Source organism: Orcinus orca, chromosome 6 (assembly GCF_937001465.1).
Source record: "Orcinus orca chromosome 6, mOrcOrc1.1, whole genome shotgun sequence".
NCBI lineage: Eukaryota > Metazoa > Chordata > Mammalia > Artiodactyla > Delphinidae > Orcinus > Orcinus orca.
In genome coordinates, this window is record NC_064564.1 from 75,990,455 (window position 1) to 76,008,721 (window position 18,267).

The 18,267-nt window shown below is 36.3% G+C and overlaps 1 protein-coding gene across 3 annotated transcripts in view; it reads right to left on the reverse strand.

Moving 5' to 3' along the window:
• Positions 1-5,979: 5,979 nt before the first annotated feature.
• CARNMT1 (carnosine N-methyltransferase 1) overlaps positions 5,980-18,267 on the reverse strand; it is a 40,367-nt gene continuing 28,079 nt past the window's right edge. For 2 of the 3 annotated variants that reach the window (XM_033440259.2, XM_033440261.2), the window contains exons 7-8: positions 10,208-10,311; positions 5,980-9,501 (exon numbers count right to left, since the gene is read on the reverse strand). In XM_033440259.2, the coding sequence (XP_033296150.2) occupies positions 9,400-9,501; positions 10,208-10,311 (206 nt within the window). In that variant the 3' untranslated portion in view covers positions 5,980-9,399. The remainder of the gene's footprint in view (positions 9,502-10,207; positions 10,312-18,267) is intronic. The other variant, XM_033440260.2, reaches the window with a different exon arrangement.

Genomic DNA, 18,267 nt, shown 5'->3' on the forward strand with positions numbered 1-18,267 from the left:
ATTTGGAAGAGCTTCTTTTATATTCTAGAAAGCAATGTTCTTATGGGTAGTAGGTGTTGTAAATATTATAAATATTTCCTCCCAATTTATGTCTTGTATTTTTACTCTCTGTGATACCTTAATTTTAATGTAGTCAAGTTTATCAATGTTTTCTTTTCTGGTTTACACATATTACATCTTGTTTAAGAAGTCCTTTCCTGTCCCAGTTCTATACATTTTATGGTTTTATATTTTTGCTTCCACATTTAAATCTTTCATCCATGTGTAATTGATTTGTGTGTTTTTACGGTGTGAAAAAAGACTCAAGTTCATTCTCCTTTCCTGTATGGAATAACTAGTTTTCTAACACCATATATTGAATAGTTGTCCTTTTTATCACTGTTATGCAGTACCTGCTTTGTCACAAGTCAAGTTTTCATAAATACACACAACTTTGGGGGAGCTCTCTATTCAGTTAGATTGGTCTATTTGCTATCCTGGGCCAATTCAACAGTGTCTTAATTACCATAGCTTTGTAATAAATCCTTGATATCTTTAGAGCAATCCTCCACATCTTGTTCTTCAGGAATATCTTGACTCTACTAGGCCCTTTGCTCTTCCATGTACAGTCATCTTGTAGCATTACATTACCCTTTGGAATCATAATTGCATTGAAACTATAGATCAATTTGGAGAGAACTGTCATCTTTACAATATGGAGCCCATTTCCTTCTCAACGATATTTTATAGCCTCAAATTATTTAGGTCTTTTTAAAAGTTTTATAATTCTCACTGCAAGGAGCTTATGTATCTTTTGTTAGGTTTATTCCTATGCACTTTATAGTTTTTGTAAATAGTTTTTCCCCCCACACCATACCTTTTTTTTTCTCCAACATTTTGAGTTATTACTCAGTTGTTACTCCCGCGCTGTCTTTAAAAAATTAGTTTACTCCAAGTTTTATATAGTACCAGATTCATTGCTTCAAGGAATTTATCCATTTCATTCCAGCTGTCAAATTTGTTGGTGTAATATTTTCTGTGATTTCTACTTAATTGGGGTTTACTTTGTTCTTCGTTCTCTAGGTTCTTTTGATTTAACCTCTAGCGTCATTGATTTTAGCCTTTCTTCTTTTCTAATATAAACATTTAAAGCTGTAAATTTCTCTGTAGCACTTCTTTATCTGCAGCTGCCCAAATTTTGCTGTTACATTTTCATTATCTTTCAGTTTGAAATACTTTCTAATTTCCCTGATTTCTTTTTTGACCTATGGATTATTTCAATGTGTTAATTTTTCAAATATCTAAGATTTCCCTAAATATCTTTTTCTTATTGATTTCTAGTTTAATTTCATTCCTTTAATTCATACTGTGTGTAATTTTAATCCTTTTAAATTTATTGAGATTTTATGACCCAGTATATGAATTATCATGGTGCATGTACCACGTGCTCCTGAAAAGAATATATATTCTGCATGTATTGGGCACAGTGCTGTCACGTAAGTAAATGTCACAGGTAAAGTGATTGATAATGTTTTTTAGATCTTATATGTCTTTACTGATTTTTTTTTGTCTAATAGTTCTATTAATTGCCAAGAAAGGAGTGTTAAAAATCTCTATGATGGTGATTTTTTTGTTTCTCCCTTAAGTTCCATCAATTTTTGTCTATGTATTTTGAAGCTCTGTTATTAGGTACACACATATTATGATTGTCATGTCTCTGATGTACATCCATCTTTCTCTCTGATAATGCTCTTTGTTTTGAAGTCTTAATTTGAGATTAGTATAGTTGTTCCAGCCCTCCTATGCTTACCATTTGCATAGTATATCTTTTTTTTCCATCCATTTACTTTCAGCTTGTCTGTATCTTTACATTTAACGTATCTCTTGCAGACAACTTACATAGCTGGATCTTGCTTTTCTGGCATTCTGACAATTTCTGAATTTTAATTGGAATGTTTGTTTAGTCCTTTAACATTTGATATAAATTATTGATATGGCTATATTTAGGTCTGCTGTTGTACTATTTTGTTTGTTCCCTTTCTTTTCTGGCTCTGTACCTCCTTTCCTGACTTCTTTTTTTTTTTTAATATTTACTTATTTATTTGGCAGCACCAGATCTTAGTTGTGGCACGCAGGATCGTTAGTTGCAGCATGTGGGCTCTCTTAGTTGCAGCATGTGGGATCTATTTCCCTTACCAGGGATTGAACTCAGGCCCCCAGCATTGGGAACGCAGAGTCTTAACCACTGGACCACCAGAGAAGTCCCTTTCCTTACTTCTTTTGGATTAACGGAATATTGTTTTGAATTTCATTTTAATTCTTAACATTTAACTACATCTCTTTGCATTAATTTTTAGAGATTGCACTAAGGATTGCAGTATACATCTTTAACTTTTTAGTCTATATGAAGTTAACACAGTACCACTTCATGTAAAGCAGAAATCTTGAAACCCTTCTTTCTCACCCCTGCCCTGTCCCAGAAGCACTTTTATACTGACCCAGTAGGATATTCTACCTATCCTATAATTTCGTTAGAAGCACTCTGACTTCCTTCCCCAATACTTCTTGTGGAAAATAACCCAGAACTCATCATTAGTAACAACAAAGCAACAAAGAAGTTTTCTTAATAACTTCTTGGTAAAGAAGACTCTCATGAATTTATTCTGCTTATCTTTAAACTTGCCTGTTTCAGACTGAATGAAGCCTCAGAGCAGTTTAGGGTAGGGAAGTGGTTTAAAAATTTTTAGCAACTATATATTTGCCAGACCTTTTACGTATCTCATTTAATCCTAAAAACTGCAGCAGATGCTATTACCAATTTAACAGATAAACCTCACCCCTGAGCATCAGATCCCTGTCAACTTTTCAATGCGTCCAGACTTGACCACCGTATTTAAAACTGCAACTCACTCAGCACTACCCATGTTAAGATTCCCCTTGCCTTTTTTTCCCCCACAGCACTTTACACCTTCCAATATATTATATAATTCACTTATTTGTTATTCTTATTATCTCCCTCTCTAGAAAGTAACCTCCTTGAGGGTAGGGTTCTTTGTGTTTTTTTCACTGATATATTCAAGCACTTAGAACAGCGCCTGGCATGTATTAGTAGCTCTTTACATATTGTTGAATGAATGACTATTCTTCATTTTACCTGGGTGTTTCACAGGCATCTCATACTCCATCCTCCAGTATTCCCTATGAGGCATCATTCATCCAACCAGGTACTCATATCAGAAATACTCCTGTGCCCCTTCACAATCTTATGTTCACTCAATTTATTCTTTGAACAAATATTTTGAGCATCTGCTATGACTGGGCAAAATTCTAGACACTAGAGTTTCAACAATAAACAAAGCTAAAATCCCTATCCCTTGACTCTCCCACCAAAGCTTTGTATTGGGGGAATTAGACAATAAACAAGTACATCTGTCAAATGCTGAGGAAAAAAATAAAGCAGGGTAAGAAGGATAGGGAGGGTTTATATAAGGTGAGCAAGAAGGATCTCTCTGATAAGGAGACTTAAGCAGAGACCTGAGGAAAATGAAGGGACAAGTTGTATATATATATGGGGAGTGACTGTAGGCAGAGGCAATGGCAAATATAAACGTCCTAGAGCAAGAGCATACCTGGCATGAGCTTGGGACAGCAAAAAAGCCAGTGTGGCCTTTTTTCTCTCAGTGTTTTGTTTTGCATAGTTGCTATATCTGCTGTTAACCCTATACATTTTTTCATCCCAGACAATGTACCTTTCAACTCTAGAAGCTCAATGTGGGTTTTATATATGTCTCTACATAACTTTTTGAACATATGGAATACAGTTATGCTATTTTATTATTTTTAAAAAATATATTTATTTATTTGGCTGCACCAGGTCTTAGTTGTGGCATGTGGGGTCTTTAGTTGTGGCATGGGAGATCTCTAGTTATGGCCTGTGGGATCTAGTTCCCTGACCAGGGATTGAACCCGGACCCCTTGCATGGGTGCACGGAGTCTTAGCCCACTGGTCGACCAGGGAAGTCCCCAGTTATGCTATTTTAATATTCTCTGCTAATTGTTGGTTCTGGGTTGGTTTCAGTTGATTGATTTTTCTCCTCTTTATGGGTGGTGTTTTCTTCTTTCTCTGCACACATGGTAATTTTTGATTGGATACCAGATATTACGAGTTTTATTTTGTTGGGTGCTTTTTTTCCCTCTGGCTTGGGTATGTAGTTATCTCACACACATGCACTGATCAGTACTCTACAGATTACTCCAGGGGCACTGTCCTTAGATCTCCAATGTTCTCTCTGTGTGCAACTCTTTCCTCTCAGGAACTCTGTCCTACACAAGGTAACAACAGCTCACTGCTGGTGGAATCTGAAGCCTGTGATGCTGTGCGATAACAAAAACAAGACGCAAACCCAACTCAAGTTCTTCTAAGATTGACTCAACCTCCCATGCCTGCCTGAGAGGCATAAATTTACACCAAGGCATAAATACTCTTTACCTCAGGTTCTGTTTTTTTCTACACAGTAAGTGGAATTCAACATTATGAGACTCAGGGGGAAAAAAAAAAAAAAAAGCCCTAGTCAGCTGATGAAGCAATTAATGGAGCTAGACTCAGAGTTGACCCAGATATTGGGATTATCAGTTAGGGACTAAAATATCTATAATATATTAAAGGATACAGTAAAAAAGGTGGACAACATGCACTGATACACAGGGAATTTCAGCAGAGATGAAAACTACAAAAAAGAGATAAATGGAAATGCTAGAAATAAAAAACATAATATCAGAGATAAAATTTCTTTCAACAGTTTCATTAGTAGAATGGACAAAGATGAGGAAAGACTCAAGGAACTTGAAGATAGGTAAAAAGAAACTATTCAGTTTGAAACACAAGGAAAATTTTTTTTTAAAAAAGTGTAAAAACCAAAACAAAAACTAAGAAACCACCAAAAACAGAGCATCCAGGAGTTGTGGGACAATGACAAGACAATCTGATGTACATGTAATAGAAGCCCCAGAAGCAAGAAGCAAGAGACAGCAGGGCAGAAGAAATATTTGAAGAGATAACGGCAAAGAACATTACAGAAATAGTAACAAAATATCAAACCACAGATCCAACAAATGGGGTCTAATGGGCTGCTGCTGGTCAGCCTCAGTGCCAGCTACGTAAAACCAAAAGCAGATGTGGTCAGTCTTCAGAGGCCAGAACTCAGAACAGTCCTCACGACTCTGGCCAATCCTCCGCTTAATGAACCTCACTACATTTCTACTAACTTTTGGGTCTGGTCTGCCAGGTGAGAGCCTACAGACTGGCAGATTAAAGACACCTCTCTTTGTCCCTTAAACTTACGCAAATTGCTCAGCCTCTCTCGTAGTTAAAAGAATAAATATTAAAATTAGATACTTATATTGACAAAATACGGAAAGCTTGGCAATATCTAGTACTGGCCAGGAATGGATGCAGTTATTCTCAAACGCTGGATGGAATGTAAATTGGTAGTCTTCTTGAAAGGCAACTTGACTGAAAGTGCACATACACACCCAATGATCCCACTTCTAAACAGCTACTGAAGAGAAATAAACATATATATGAGGCATGTACTACTAGCATGTTTGTGAAAATGAGGGTAACCCTCCATTAAATTTTACTTGTGCCCTCTGTCCCATTACCTACCATTATATGTCTTTACACTTCCCACCAAGCTTTTGGAATCTATACTTACACCTGTCATCTTTGATTTTTTTCCCTAAGATTGCACTGAAACTTTTTTCAAAGGGTCACCATAAATATTAAAGGTAATGTCCTGTTACCAATCTTCATCTTTTTCTATCACTATACAACAGTCAACACAGATTGAAATCACATTTACTTGTCCACCATATGCTTTCACATATTCACATACAGGCATACCTCAGAGACATTGCAGACTTGGTTCCAGACCATTGCAATAAAGCTAATATTGCAATAAAGTGAGTCACACAAACATGGTTTCCCAGGACATCTGAAAGTTATGTTTATACTGTCGTTTATTAAGTGTGCAGTAGCATTATGTCTTTAAAAAATGTACATACCTTAATTTAAAAATGCCATCATCATCTGAACCTTCAGCAAGTCATAATCTCTTTGCAATGGTAACATCAAAGATCACTGTTCACAGATGACCACAACAAATACAATAATGGAAAAGTTTGAAATATTGCAAGAATTACCAAAATGTGACACAAAGACATGAAATGAGCGAATATTGTTGGAAAAATGGTGCCGACAGACTTGCTCAACACAAGGATTATCACAAACCTTCGATTTGTAAAAAATGCACTATTTGCAAAGCACAATAAAATGAGGTACGCCTGTATAATATTTCACAGATAGCACATACGATCTCATAAAAACCCACTGAAATAGGTGGTATCAATCCTGTCTTATAGATGAAGAAACAAACTCGGAGCACCTTGCCCAAGATCACAAATAATAATTCAGGAAAAGTATCTAAGTGCAAGTTAAGTGCTCATCCTACTAATGGCTGGTCCTGGAATTTTCTTCTACTGGTTCCTTTACAATTCTTGGTTGATTATTTAACAAAACCAAAGACCAAGATTAATTAGTATGAGGCCCAGCATACTCAGAAACGAAGTGATCATATTAGAAGCATATAAAAATAGGCTAATCCAAGGGTTCAAAAGTATTATGTGTTCAATTAAAATTCCCATGTCTATGGTTATGAGTAATTTAGATGGAAACAACCAAGCAAATATTGTTTCATAGCAATTGGCAGACTTTAATATTCAAGAAAAATTAAGTCCATCATACACATTAAAAATATAGGAAATTTCATGCAGACATGAAGCTTCCGATTAAGCCTTTGTGGCAACTTTTAGAATGAGAGTTACATACAAATACAGTGCATTTTACAGTTCCCAAACTTCGTAATTTTATACTGTGATTTATACAGCTTCTCTTTATATTTTACATATCTCATCTTGCTCACTTGATTAATATACCCTAGCCTGCATTGCTTCAGATTATGTAAATTTAATAAAAAACAACAACAAAAGCAAGCACAGTGACCTATCTCCTCCCATTTGATGAAAATGAATGAAAACATTTGTGTATAGAGTTATTTAAGAAAAATGTTTTAAACTTTAAGGCTTACACACTTTAGTAGCTATTTATACACATAAGAAATACAAAATTAAATCCTCCAGTGACACCTCTATTATTGATTGATACCACAATTTTCAAGTTTAGAATATATTAACTACAAAAGCTATAAGAAAAAGAGTGATGCAAATTTGTGAAGTACGTTTAAAAAACAGTATTCATAATATGAGGGAGAAATTAGAAACAAATGAAATGATTTCAGAATTAACTAAAATATAAGCTATAATTTAGAAATATAAGTAACATTATTAAAGAATAAAACCTGATAGCAAAAATTTTAAGTAATAATGCCAATCCATTGGTGTCAACCTGTTTTTCCCTCTGAGAAAACCAAGATCGTTTGTTTTGATACAAGTTGTAAAAAAGTGAATATTAATCAGTGAATAAAAAGCATTTCTAAATTACAAACAGCATGATTCCTTTCCTTTCAATGGCTTTTTTAAAATACTTATGCTCCTTTTAAGTTTCTTTCTTTAAAAGAAAATAATAAATTTGGGGGCTTTTTCCCCTTGCAATTAATTTCAAGTTCATCCATGTGGTAGGTAAGGAGAATTCCCACTAAGTGAATATCTGCCAAGTACTGAGGAACACAAAAAAGAGAAACAGTTTTTCAGAAATACTCAACAGGTTACATACACGTGTCCATAACTTGACAAATCAAATTAACTTCACGGAATCCTTCACTGCATCATGGGCATAAAGGCCACAGGAGCTCCTGTAGTGTATGCAGAAAAGGTCCTACTGGTAAGATGCCAAATCGCGTAGTGACTCCCCCGCACCTAACTGACAGTAAAGGTCTAAAGATTTCTAAGTAAGTTTTCCTATGAAAACATGACATTTATGCTACCAGCACATTATTGAGATTAAGTCTATCTAATCCAAATTGCCACAGAGGTCACTTAATATCATCACAATCATCTGTGAAAATATTCAATATTACTTCCTTTTCTCCAAGAAAAGGTTAAATTAGTCATCTCTACTTATCAAGCTACTGGAAAACAGGATAATAAACATTAAAAAAATACAAAGGAAAACTCCCTCCAATAAAGATCCGCTAGAGGTAGAAATTTAAAGCAGCATATATACTGTTTTAGCTACAGCTATCAGGGAACAAAATTGGTATTAATCTGAAATTATATTAATGGCTGCTTCTTACAATATTAAAGACACAGACCATGGGCAGTAATTTATCCCTAAATTTCATAATCAAAATTTCTCCACATTAATACTATCATGACAGTTTTTACTAGTATATAATTGTTTTAACGGAAAAAAAAGTGCTTGCTTTTGTAATTCATGTAACCTAAAGAAAAGACATTATTGTAAACATCTCACTGACAAACTCTGTATTCATTTATAGTTTGAAATCATACATTTCAAATGGGCAGATTTTATTCTTATGTCCCCAGTTTCCGAGCAGTACCTTTAATAAAGGCTTTTGTGCCTCACTTAGAATGCTGAGATCTCATACATTTCAGAGTGATCCATGATGAGTATGCTTTCAAAAAGCGTTCAATTTAGTGTGTCCAAAAGACTTAATTTCTCAGTTATTTAAAATGCATTTTACTGGCCTGTGATCCTATGAATTCAGCACTTCATAAAAATGAAATGTTTGATGCTAACTATAAAGTCAGTTGAGCTAGAAAATAAAATCAAATAATCTGAATGATAAAAGAATAGATGCACATTTTACATATAGATTCCTTAGGTCCAAAGTAAACAAAATTCCCAATTCCAGATGTTGAAAGTGACAGAGGATCCTTAGACTTTTTAAAAAATAACATGTGCAATGCATACAAAAGAACAAAAAAGGAGATTATTATGGACTTCAATACTATTAGTCATTCATATGGCAGACTTGCAATGGACAGCTTCATGAAGACACTGGAGACAAAGTTTTTTCTACTGAAAGATAATTCTGGGCTTCAAGGAAAATGTATACTTGAAGACATTTCCTCCATTTTTACTTGTGTAGTACAAATATGCATGGCATAGTATGTTTCTGAAAAAGCAATAGACATATTAAGAAAATAGACGCTATTTCTTAATTTTGTTAGGAATAAGAAGGCACCACTGACTTGAGGTTGTGTCCTGTCATTGTGATAGTTGACTTTGAGTTGTTTATTTCAGCATCTGCTATTATTAAACTTTTTTCCTTGTGATACCACTTGAGATTGTGTCCTGTCATTGTAATAGTTGACTTTGAGTTGTTTATTTCAGCATCTGCTATTATTAAACTTTTTTCCTTGTGATACCACTTGAGACCGTTATTGTGGTTTACGGACCACAAACAAGACACATTCATAGTAGTACTTCATCATGGAGAGATCATTCACAGTATATGTTGACAAGACAGATTCTTTTTCCACCTGAAATGCAAACAATAATCATAATGATGATGATGATGACAACCATGGTGCTATTTTAAACATATTCTGTATATTAATTCATTTATTACACACAAGTACCCCCTAAGATTGGCACTATTAGTAATCCCACTTTACCAACAACAGTTTTGCTCAAGGTCACACCACTAATAAGTGGTGGAACTGGAATTCACACTCAAGAAGTCTAATTCCAGAGCTTGAACTGTAAACTACTATAATATGTTGCTTTTCTTTATCTTTAAGAACAAACCTGTTATTTACTTTTTAAATGAATCAAATGCTTCTAAATAAACATACAACTAAAACACAATAGTCAAAGTATCATGAAACCTTATAATCACATGATAAGGAAAGACTGAACAGTACAAAAGTACATACAGTTAACAATATCCCTCTTACACCTGCCCTCCCACCCTGTCTACCTGGTACTTTTCAGTCTACAAAGGCCAATATTATAATGGTCAGCTACCACTTATTGAAAGGTGATTACACCAGAGATTACTGTTTTCCATTTACATACATATTATCTCAAATCCTTATAGTTCTAAAAGCTAAGTATTATTATTTTCACTTTATGGGTGAGAAAACAAAGAGGTTAAGAGGTAAAGCCAGTAACTACCATAACATCACCATTCCTGTTTAAGTGCTTTGGAAGTTAAATTTTGGCAATACTTCATTCCATCCTTACCTCTACCTGGAATCCATACTGCAGGACAACGTTTTTTATATCCTCATAGCTCAATTCTATGGAAAGTTCATTTGCCAAATTTTCAAAGTGGTATAGCAGAGGACCTATGGTTTAAAGATACTATGAATGAACTACTTAAATATAAACATGCACTAGTAGCCGTTTAAACTGAACTCCAAGTTGAGAAATAAGTTGGGTAGAGGATGAAACGTAAAAAGGAGAGGTAAAGAACCATTACATTTGCCAAGGACAAGTATCCAGACCACTGAAACTTTGGCCAAGTAACTGCCATTTGAGTGCTGGGCCTACATTCATGGGGAGCGAGACCCTCTGGTATAACCGCCTTGCACTGTGATTCTCCACATCATGGGCCTTACACCTGTAACTCTTAAGGTCCTGAAGGAGTAGCTGAATCACAGAATGCCTAGTCCCCAAAATGCAAGGGTATACTGTAATTATAATTCCATAAGTAAATGCAAAACTGCAGTTACAAACTGAGTATCGCGTGAAAACAGAGAAGAGTCCTCAAGCCAGACTGGGAAGGAAAAATGCAGGGGTAAGGGGGGTTGGAGAGTGATAGGCTGGGCTTCCTAGAAGGAAAAGGTGATACGAGAGCTGGCTTTTTTTTTTTTTTTTTCCCCCTTCTTTTTTGGCAGCACCTCGTGGCTTGCAGGATCTTAGTTCCCTGACCAGGGATTGAACCCGCGCTACCGCAGTGAAAGCACTGAGTCCTAACCACTTGACTGCCTTGTGCTGGCTTTTTAAGAGCACAGTTCATATCCCAGCTCTAACACCAACTAATTGTGTGCCTATGAACAAGTCACTAACTCTGTCCCATCTGTAACATGACTTTAACGTGAGATAACACACCTGGCATATTGTAGGCACTAAGTTCATCAAAGCTATTACAACTTCTTAAAATGACATTCCCCCTTTACTATTCTCTCACTCCAGATATCCAAGGAACTATCACCTGACTCAAACCAAATTTTCCAATCTTTTAGTCTCACATTTTGCCCAATCTATCGGCTTTATCCAGGTAACATTATCATTCCAAAGTTATACTAAAGGATTAATCTAGACAATCGTCTCTGCACCTTTCATTGGGTTAATTATAAACCCTGAGACCAACTCACCACCCACACCCCATCCCCACTGCTCATACCATGTGCTAATAATCACAAGAGATAAAAGTAACAAGACAAAGTTTCTGCTCCCAAACTGCTCACCACTCTGTGGAACATACTTACTTAGGGTTAAAAGGTTTTTCTTCTTCTCTTTTTTATTGTACATAAACCACTAGAAAAAAATAACTATAATTTATATATTAGTGCTCTTTTCAAAAGATAACAATGACTCCCCACCAAACTACTCACTCTATCAAGCTTCAATTCCTTTTAGCTGGATTAGTACTAGTAAAAATGAAAGATGCTACCATTTACTGAGCACCTATCGTAACCAAGATCATCCCAAAGCTTTTGAAGCCTTTTATTAAAGAACGCAGAGCCTCACAGCAAAGTCTTTCCAGCTCTAAAGCATATGCTGTTCCTTCTCTATTATTTTAAGAACCTCCAACAATATTGTTTTATTATATCTACATAAACACATTCCTAGGCCAGATTTTACTTCTACGTATGTTTTATTCCATTACAAGCTATATGTCTTAGGTTTCTTTTGAATCCACCATAATGCCCAGCATAGCACTGAATGTACAGTTAAGCATCTGTAACTTTACCACCCAAAGACAGCCATTACAATTGCGCTGTATTTTTCAGTCTCCTATCACAAATGGTACTTCAACAAATAGCTCTGTGTATATTTCAGATTCTCCCTTACAAAGACATTCCTTGAAGTGAAATTTCCAGGTCAAAGAGAATAAACAGGGCTTCCCTGGGGGCGCAGCGGTTAAGAATCCGCCTGCCAATGCAGGGAACACGGTTCGATCCCTAGTCTCGGAAGATTGCACAGGCCGCGGAGCAACTAAGACCATGCGCCACAACTACTGAGCTTGCACTCTAGAGTTCGTGAGCCACAACTACTGAGCCTGCGTGCCACAACTACTGAAGCCCACGCACCTAGAGCCCGTGCTCTGCAACAAGAGAGGCCACTGCAATGAGAAGCCTGTGCACTGCAATGAAGAGTAGCCCCCGCTCACTGCAACTAGAGCAAGCCCAAGCGTAGCAACCAAGACCCAATGCAGCCAAAACTAAATTTATTAAATAAATAAATAAAATAAAACAAAGAGAATAAACATTTTTACTGACTTGATTCAAACTGCCAAAATGCTTTCCAAAGGAGAAAATAACAGTTTTCACTCACAATTGCAATGGTAAGTACTTGTTTTAACACCTTACTTAGGAAGGGGTGGGAATACAATGGTACAGTCACTCTGGAAAACTGGTTGGCAGTTTCTTGTAAAGTTTTACATACATGCACCACATATGACCCAGTAATTCCACCAGTAGGTACTTATCCAAGAGAAATGAAAACTTGTGGCTACAAGATTTGTATTCAGGTGTTTATAGCAACTTTATTCATAATCATAATTTGGGAACAACCCATATGTCCATCAACCAGTGAAAGAATAAAAAATGTAGTATATCCATACAGTGAAATATTACTCAGCAATAAAAAAGAAAAAAGCTACTGGTATATGCAGCAAAATGGATGAATTTCAAAAGCATTATGCTAAGCGAAGAAAGCCAGACACAAAAAGCAACTTACTGTATGATTCTATTTATATGGTATTCTGGAAAAGGGAGAACTATAGTAACATAAAACAGAGAACTGCCAGGTATTAAGGATGAGAAAACTGACTACAAAGGGGCACAAGAGACCTTTTGGGGACGATAGAAATGTTCCCTATCTTGACAGAGGTAACAGTTACATGATTATCCAGCTTTCAAAATGCATCAAACTGTACACTTAAAAAAAAAAAGGTGAATTTATTATGTCAACTATACCCCTCCCAAATCTAACTTAAAAAGAAAAAACACAATAAGTATTTGCTAAATTGGCAAGAGGAAAACAACAGGCCAGACATGATTTCATCTGCATTTCCTTGAGGCTGAGCAGTTTTTCACATTTATTACCTGGTCGCTCGTTCTTTAAATGAATGTTTACCAAGCACCTAGCAAATACCTGGCACTGGATATATAAAGATGAATAAAACACTGCCACACTCCTCAAGGAGTTCTTTATTTTCTCAACTAGCATGTCTCTTCACTTTTTTTAATGGAAATAACAGAAGAAGCAAAGAAATATTTTTTCCTTGACCATAAGTATAAAGCAAGCTCAGTAAGAGAAAGCTAAAATAACATGAAATTTCGTAAAAATAAAATCAAACCAATGAGTAATCCTAACACTCAGAGATAACCACTTGAAAACTTAATGTATCTCCTTGCAGTCTTTCCCTGATGCATTAGCATGAGATATTACGTATATAGTTTTGCATCTTACACTTCATTCGGAACATTTCACTATTTTATTGATTATTTCTGGAGAATGGTTTTACTATGTGGCTATCCTATGACTATCCATTCCATTACTGTTAGAAATGTAGGTTCAGTCTAAGTTTTCACTCAGTGAGTATGTCCATTAATTTGGTCTTTAGTCTTCACCCATATCTAATTATTTCGCTCTGACAGACTTCTACAAGTATAAGTAACCTAACACACGTACATAATACTGAATGCAATTCTGTAATAGGTTAGATGGCAAGGCAAATATTTGAGGCTTCGTGGGCCACATACAATCTCAACCACACATTCTTATTTGTGTGTCCCCCTACCCCAACGCTTTAAAAAATGTAAAAAATACTCTTAGCTGGTGGGCCATAAATAGGCGGCTGGCTAAATTTGGCCTGTGGGCGATAGTTTGCCAAACCCTGACCAGTGTATGAATTGTTAAGATTTTATCATACATTATCAAAATGTTTTCTTCTTGAATAAAGTTTTATTACTATACTCCCACTAGCAGTACATAAGCACACCCTATCTCACTGTACCTTATCTAAACATCAAGCAAAAAATTTAAAAATCTACCCAATATGATACATGAAAAAGGCATCTCATGTATATTTATTTGATTAGCAATGAAGGTGAACATTTTTCCCCCTGTATATAGGTCATTTACATTTACTCTTTTATAACTTATACATTTATGTTGTCTGTCTATTTCACTTCTGAGTAGGTTTCTCTTAAAGACTTTTACTTTTTTTTCCCTTTCCAATTTTTTTCTAATTAAAAAAATAGAGCTCATTGCAAAAATACAAAAACATATAAAGGAACTTCTGCTTCCTGTAAAGGCAGGTTAGGTTATTCAGACCAATGTTTCTACTGAAAACAACTAAAATTGGCGTATATAATTTATTTTTTTTAATCTTAAAAATAAAGAATACATGGCAAGTTACTAAGAAACTACCAGGAGCCCAAAGGATTAACCAGAGGTAAAGCTAGATGCCATTTTTTTTACCCTGAGGGTATTTGACTATCCATATGAAATGGGCCTGCAATTTAACAAACTCTTTTGGCCAGGGTGATAAAAAGACAAAACTCTGAGCCTACCCAAGGTAGGTCTGACAGATCACCCAACATTATATTTGGAATCTTACAGGCTATCTTCTTCTTTTTTTTTTTATTTTTTTAAAAACATCTTTATTGGAGTATAATTGCTTTGCAATGCTGTGTTAGTTTCTGCTGTATAACAAAGTGAATCAGCTATACATATATAACCCCATATCCCCTCCCTCTTGCATCTCCCTCCCACCCTCCCTATCCCACCCCTCTAGGTGGTCACAAAGCACCGAGCTGATCTCCCTGTGCTATGTGGCTGCTTCCCACTAGCTATCTATTTTACATTTGGTAGTGTATATATGTCCATGCCACTCTCTCACTTTGTCTTATGGGCTATCTTTAAGGTAAGAAATAAGTAAACTGAATTCTATCCTTTAACCTGGGGGTGGGGGGGAAGGGGGTTGCAAGAAAAGCTGACCTAGTGCTTACTAAACAAGGGGGAAAAAAGAAAAAAAAAATAATTTTGGAGAGATATTGTAAATCATGCTTTAGCCCTAGGGTAGATTTTCAGCTTAATTTTACATAACATGAGTGGTCCAATGAACCTCAAGTCCAGGTTTTAGGTTAATATTTAATTTTAATTTAATTTAGAATTTAATATTCTGTTGTTTTTCTGATAATGTTCCAATCTTCTCCCAGAAGCAAATGCACATTCCTTTGGAGAAAAAACCCTTTAATGTAGGTCTCCAGAAATCTCCAAAAGTAACTTCTCAAGGGCAATGAGCAATAAATAAATGGTTAAGGTCCACAGCCCAGGGAAACAAAGAACCATAAGCAAGAGCCAGCAGGAACAGGAGAAAGCAGAGACTCACCTTCAAAGACTTGAGATATTACAATTATTGGACAAAATACACTCAGTATTTTCAAAGAAATAAAAGACTATCTTGAAAATATATTCAGAGAATGGAAGATTCTTAAATGACATAGACCAAAACACACAAACAAACAAAACAAAAAAAAACCAACCTAATAGAAATAAAATAGATATTAGACACAGTGAAAGAGAGAATTTGTGAATGGGAGGACAGGTCAGAATAAATTATCCAGAATGCAAAACAGAGAGACAAAAAAATAGCAAGTAAAGAGAAGTGAAAGCTAGAGTGAGAAGGTCTAAAATACATTTGATTACATTTCCAGGAGAGAAAAAGAATGAGGGAGAGGAGATTTATGAAATAATAGAAATAATACGTGTTATCACTTATTTTGATGCTATGCTTGTCTCATATTGGCAAGTGGAGACCCTTTTTTAAGCTAAGATTTTTCAGAACTGATGAAAAAATTTACAGACTCAGGTAGCCCAATAAACTGTATAGTTTTTGTTTTTGTTTTTGTTTTTGCGGTACGCGGGCCTCTCACTGTTGTGGCCTCTCCCGTTGCGGAGCACAGGCTCCGGACACGCAGGCTCAGCGGCCATGGCCCACGGGCCCGGCCACTCCGTGGCATGTGGGATCTTCCCGGACCGGGGCACGAACCCGTGTCCCCTGCATCGGCAGGCGGACTCTCAACCACTGTGCCACCAGGGAAGCCCAACTGTATAGTTTTTAAAAAGAAAAAATCACAACTAGATGTAATATTGAACCTGAAAAAACTACAAAGTGAAAAATCTTAAAAACAAAACTGATTACTTAAAGAAGCAACAGTTAAAATAGCTAAAGTCTCAACAGAAGCTAGAAGCCACTGGAATGATATCTTCCATGTACTGAAAGCTATATGCCAACCTTGTACTCTATACCTAGTGTTGCTTGGGAACTAAAAGTACCAGCATAAACTCATGATCTATAAACATGAACTGTGTCTATAGACATAGAAGGGTACAAACATATACTTCTAAAAAGGTCTAGAAGCAATACCATCACAGTGGTAAAATCCAGATTTTCATTTCTACATACCATTCCCCACTAAAAGGAACCAGGAATCCTTGGAAAAAATGACTGACTTCAGGGATCTCAGGCAGAAAAAGTATAAGATGAGCCTGGTATACCTGGTTATGCCAGAACGGAGGTGCTCAAAAAATGACAGGGATCTGTCAAAAGGACACAGGAGCCATCTTGAAGGAGATCCCATTTACCAAATCTGGGATAAGTTGATTTAAACCATTTATATCCTTAAGGTTCTAAAAGTTCCAGTTAAGAGACAGAGATTATTAGATTGGATAGTGAAAGAAAATTTAACTGTATGCTGTATATAAGAGACGCATCTAAAACATAAAGATACAGAAAGGATTTAAGAGAAAAAGATCCACCATACGATTATTAAAAGCTAGTGTAGGACTTCCCTGGTGGCGCAGTCGTTAAGAATCCACCTGCCAATGCAGGGGACACGGGTTCGAGCCCTGGTCCAGGAAGATGCCACATGCCGCAGAGCAACTAAGCCTGTGCACTGCAACTACTGAGCCCGCACTCTAGAGCCTGCGAGCCACAACTACTGAGCCTACATGCCAAAATTACTGAAGCCCACACACCTCTATCCTGTGCTCCACAACAAGAGAAGCCACCGCAATGAGAAGCCTGCGCACTGCAACGAAGAGTAGCCCCCGCTCACCACAACTAGAGAAAGCCTGCGCGCAGCAACAAAGACCCAATGCAGCCAAAAATAAATAAATTAAAAAAAAAAAAAAAGCTCATGTAGCTATACTGACATGCCCACTTAAAGAAACATGGCTTGCATCTGTGCAAAACAGACAGCTGGCACTCAAACTCCAGCAAAAAGTTTTATAGTCAGGGTAGGGAGGTGTTGGGGGTAGGAGTAGGGTGAACTGGTGGTCACTGCCTGATCATTTTCCAATGCAGACTTTTAATTAATCCTCTTCTTTTCTGTCCTACATTTCATACTCACTCTCTACTAGGCCATGCTTTCATAAATTCTGCTCCTTTTCCATTTACTTTTTCCAGGGAATTAAACTTCTGGTCTCCTGCCTGAGGATGGACTGGAAGGGGGCATAAGGTAGGCATCTTGGTTACATAAGAGGTCAACTGTTTCCTAAATACAGATTTTTCAACTTATGTTGTTTTCATTTGGTGCCTCATTTTCCAGGGTTATTCCACGTCAACCAGCTCTATTCACGTTGGTCTCTTTGCACAACTTATCCACCTACCCCATCTTCTGAAATACTGTTACATTCTTTCGTCCCCTGATGACATCCCTGCCATTATTTGTTCGTGTGTTTTATACCTTTTTATAAACTGTAACAAGATCTCAGTGAGGAGATAATGTATGTGTTCAATCATCCACCTTTTATAGGAAATCGTTCATGCTTTTAAAAATTCTGTAGGTTTACAGTGCTTTCAAATCTGATAGGCTCCATTTCTCATTACGCTTTACAAAGACCTCCTTTGGTACTTTAACCTGTTTATCCTTCCAGATGAAGTTAGATTCAATTTGCAAATTCCCTGCCCTCCGCTATCCAACTATAAATCTATCAGTGCATGGGCACAGACACGCACACCTACACCCCCACTTTTAAAAATAAATTCTGTATAAATGCAT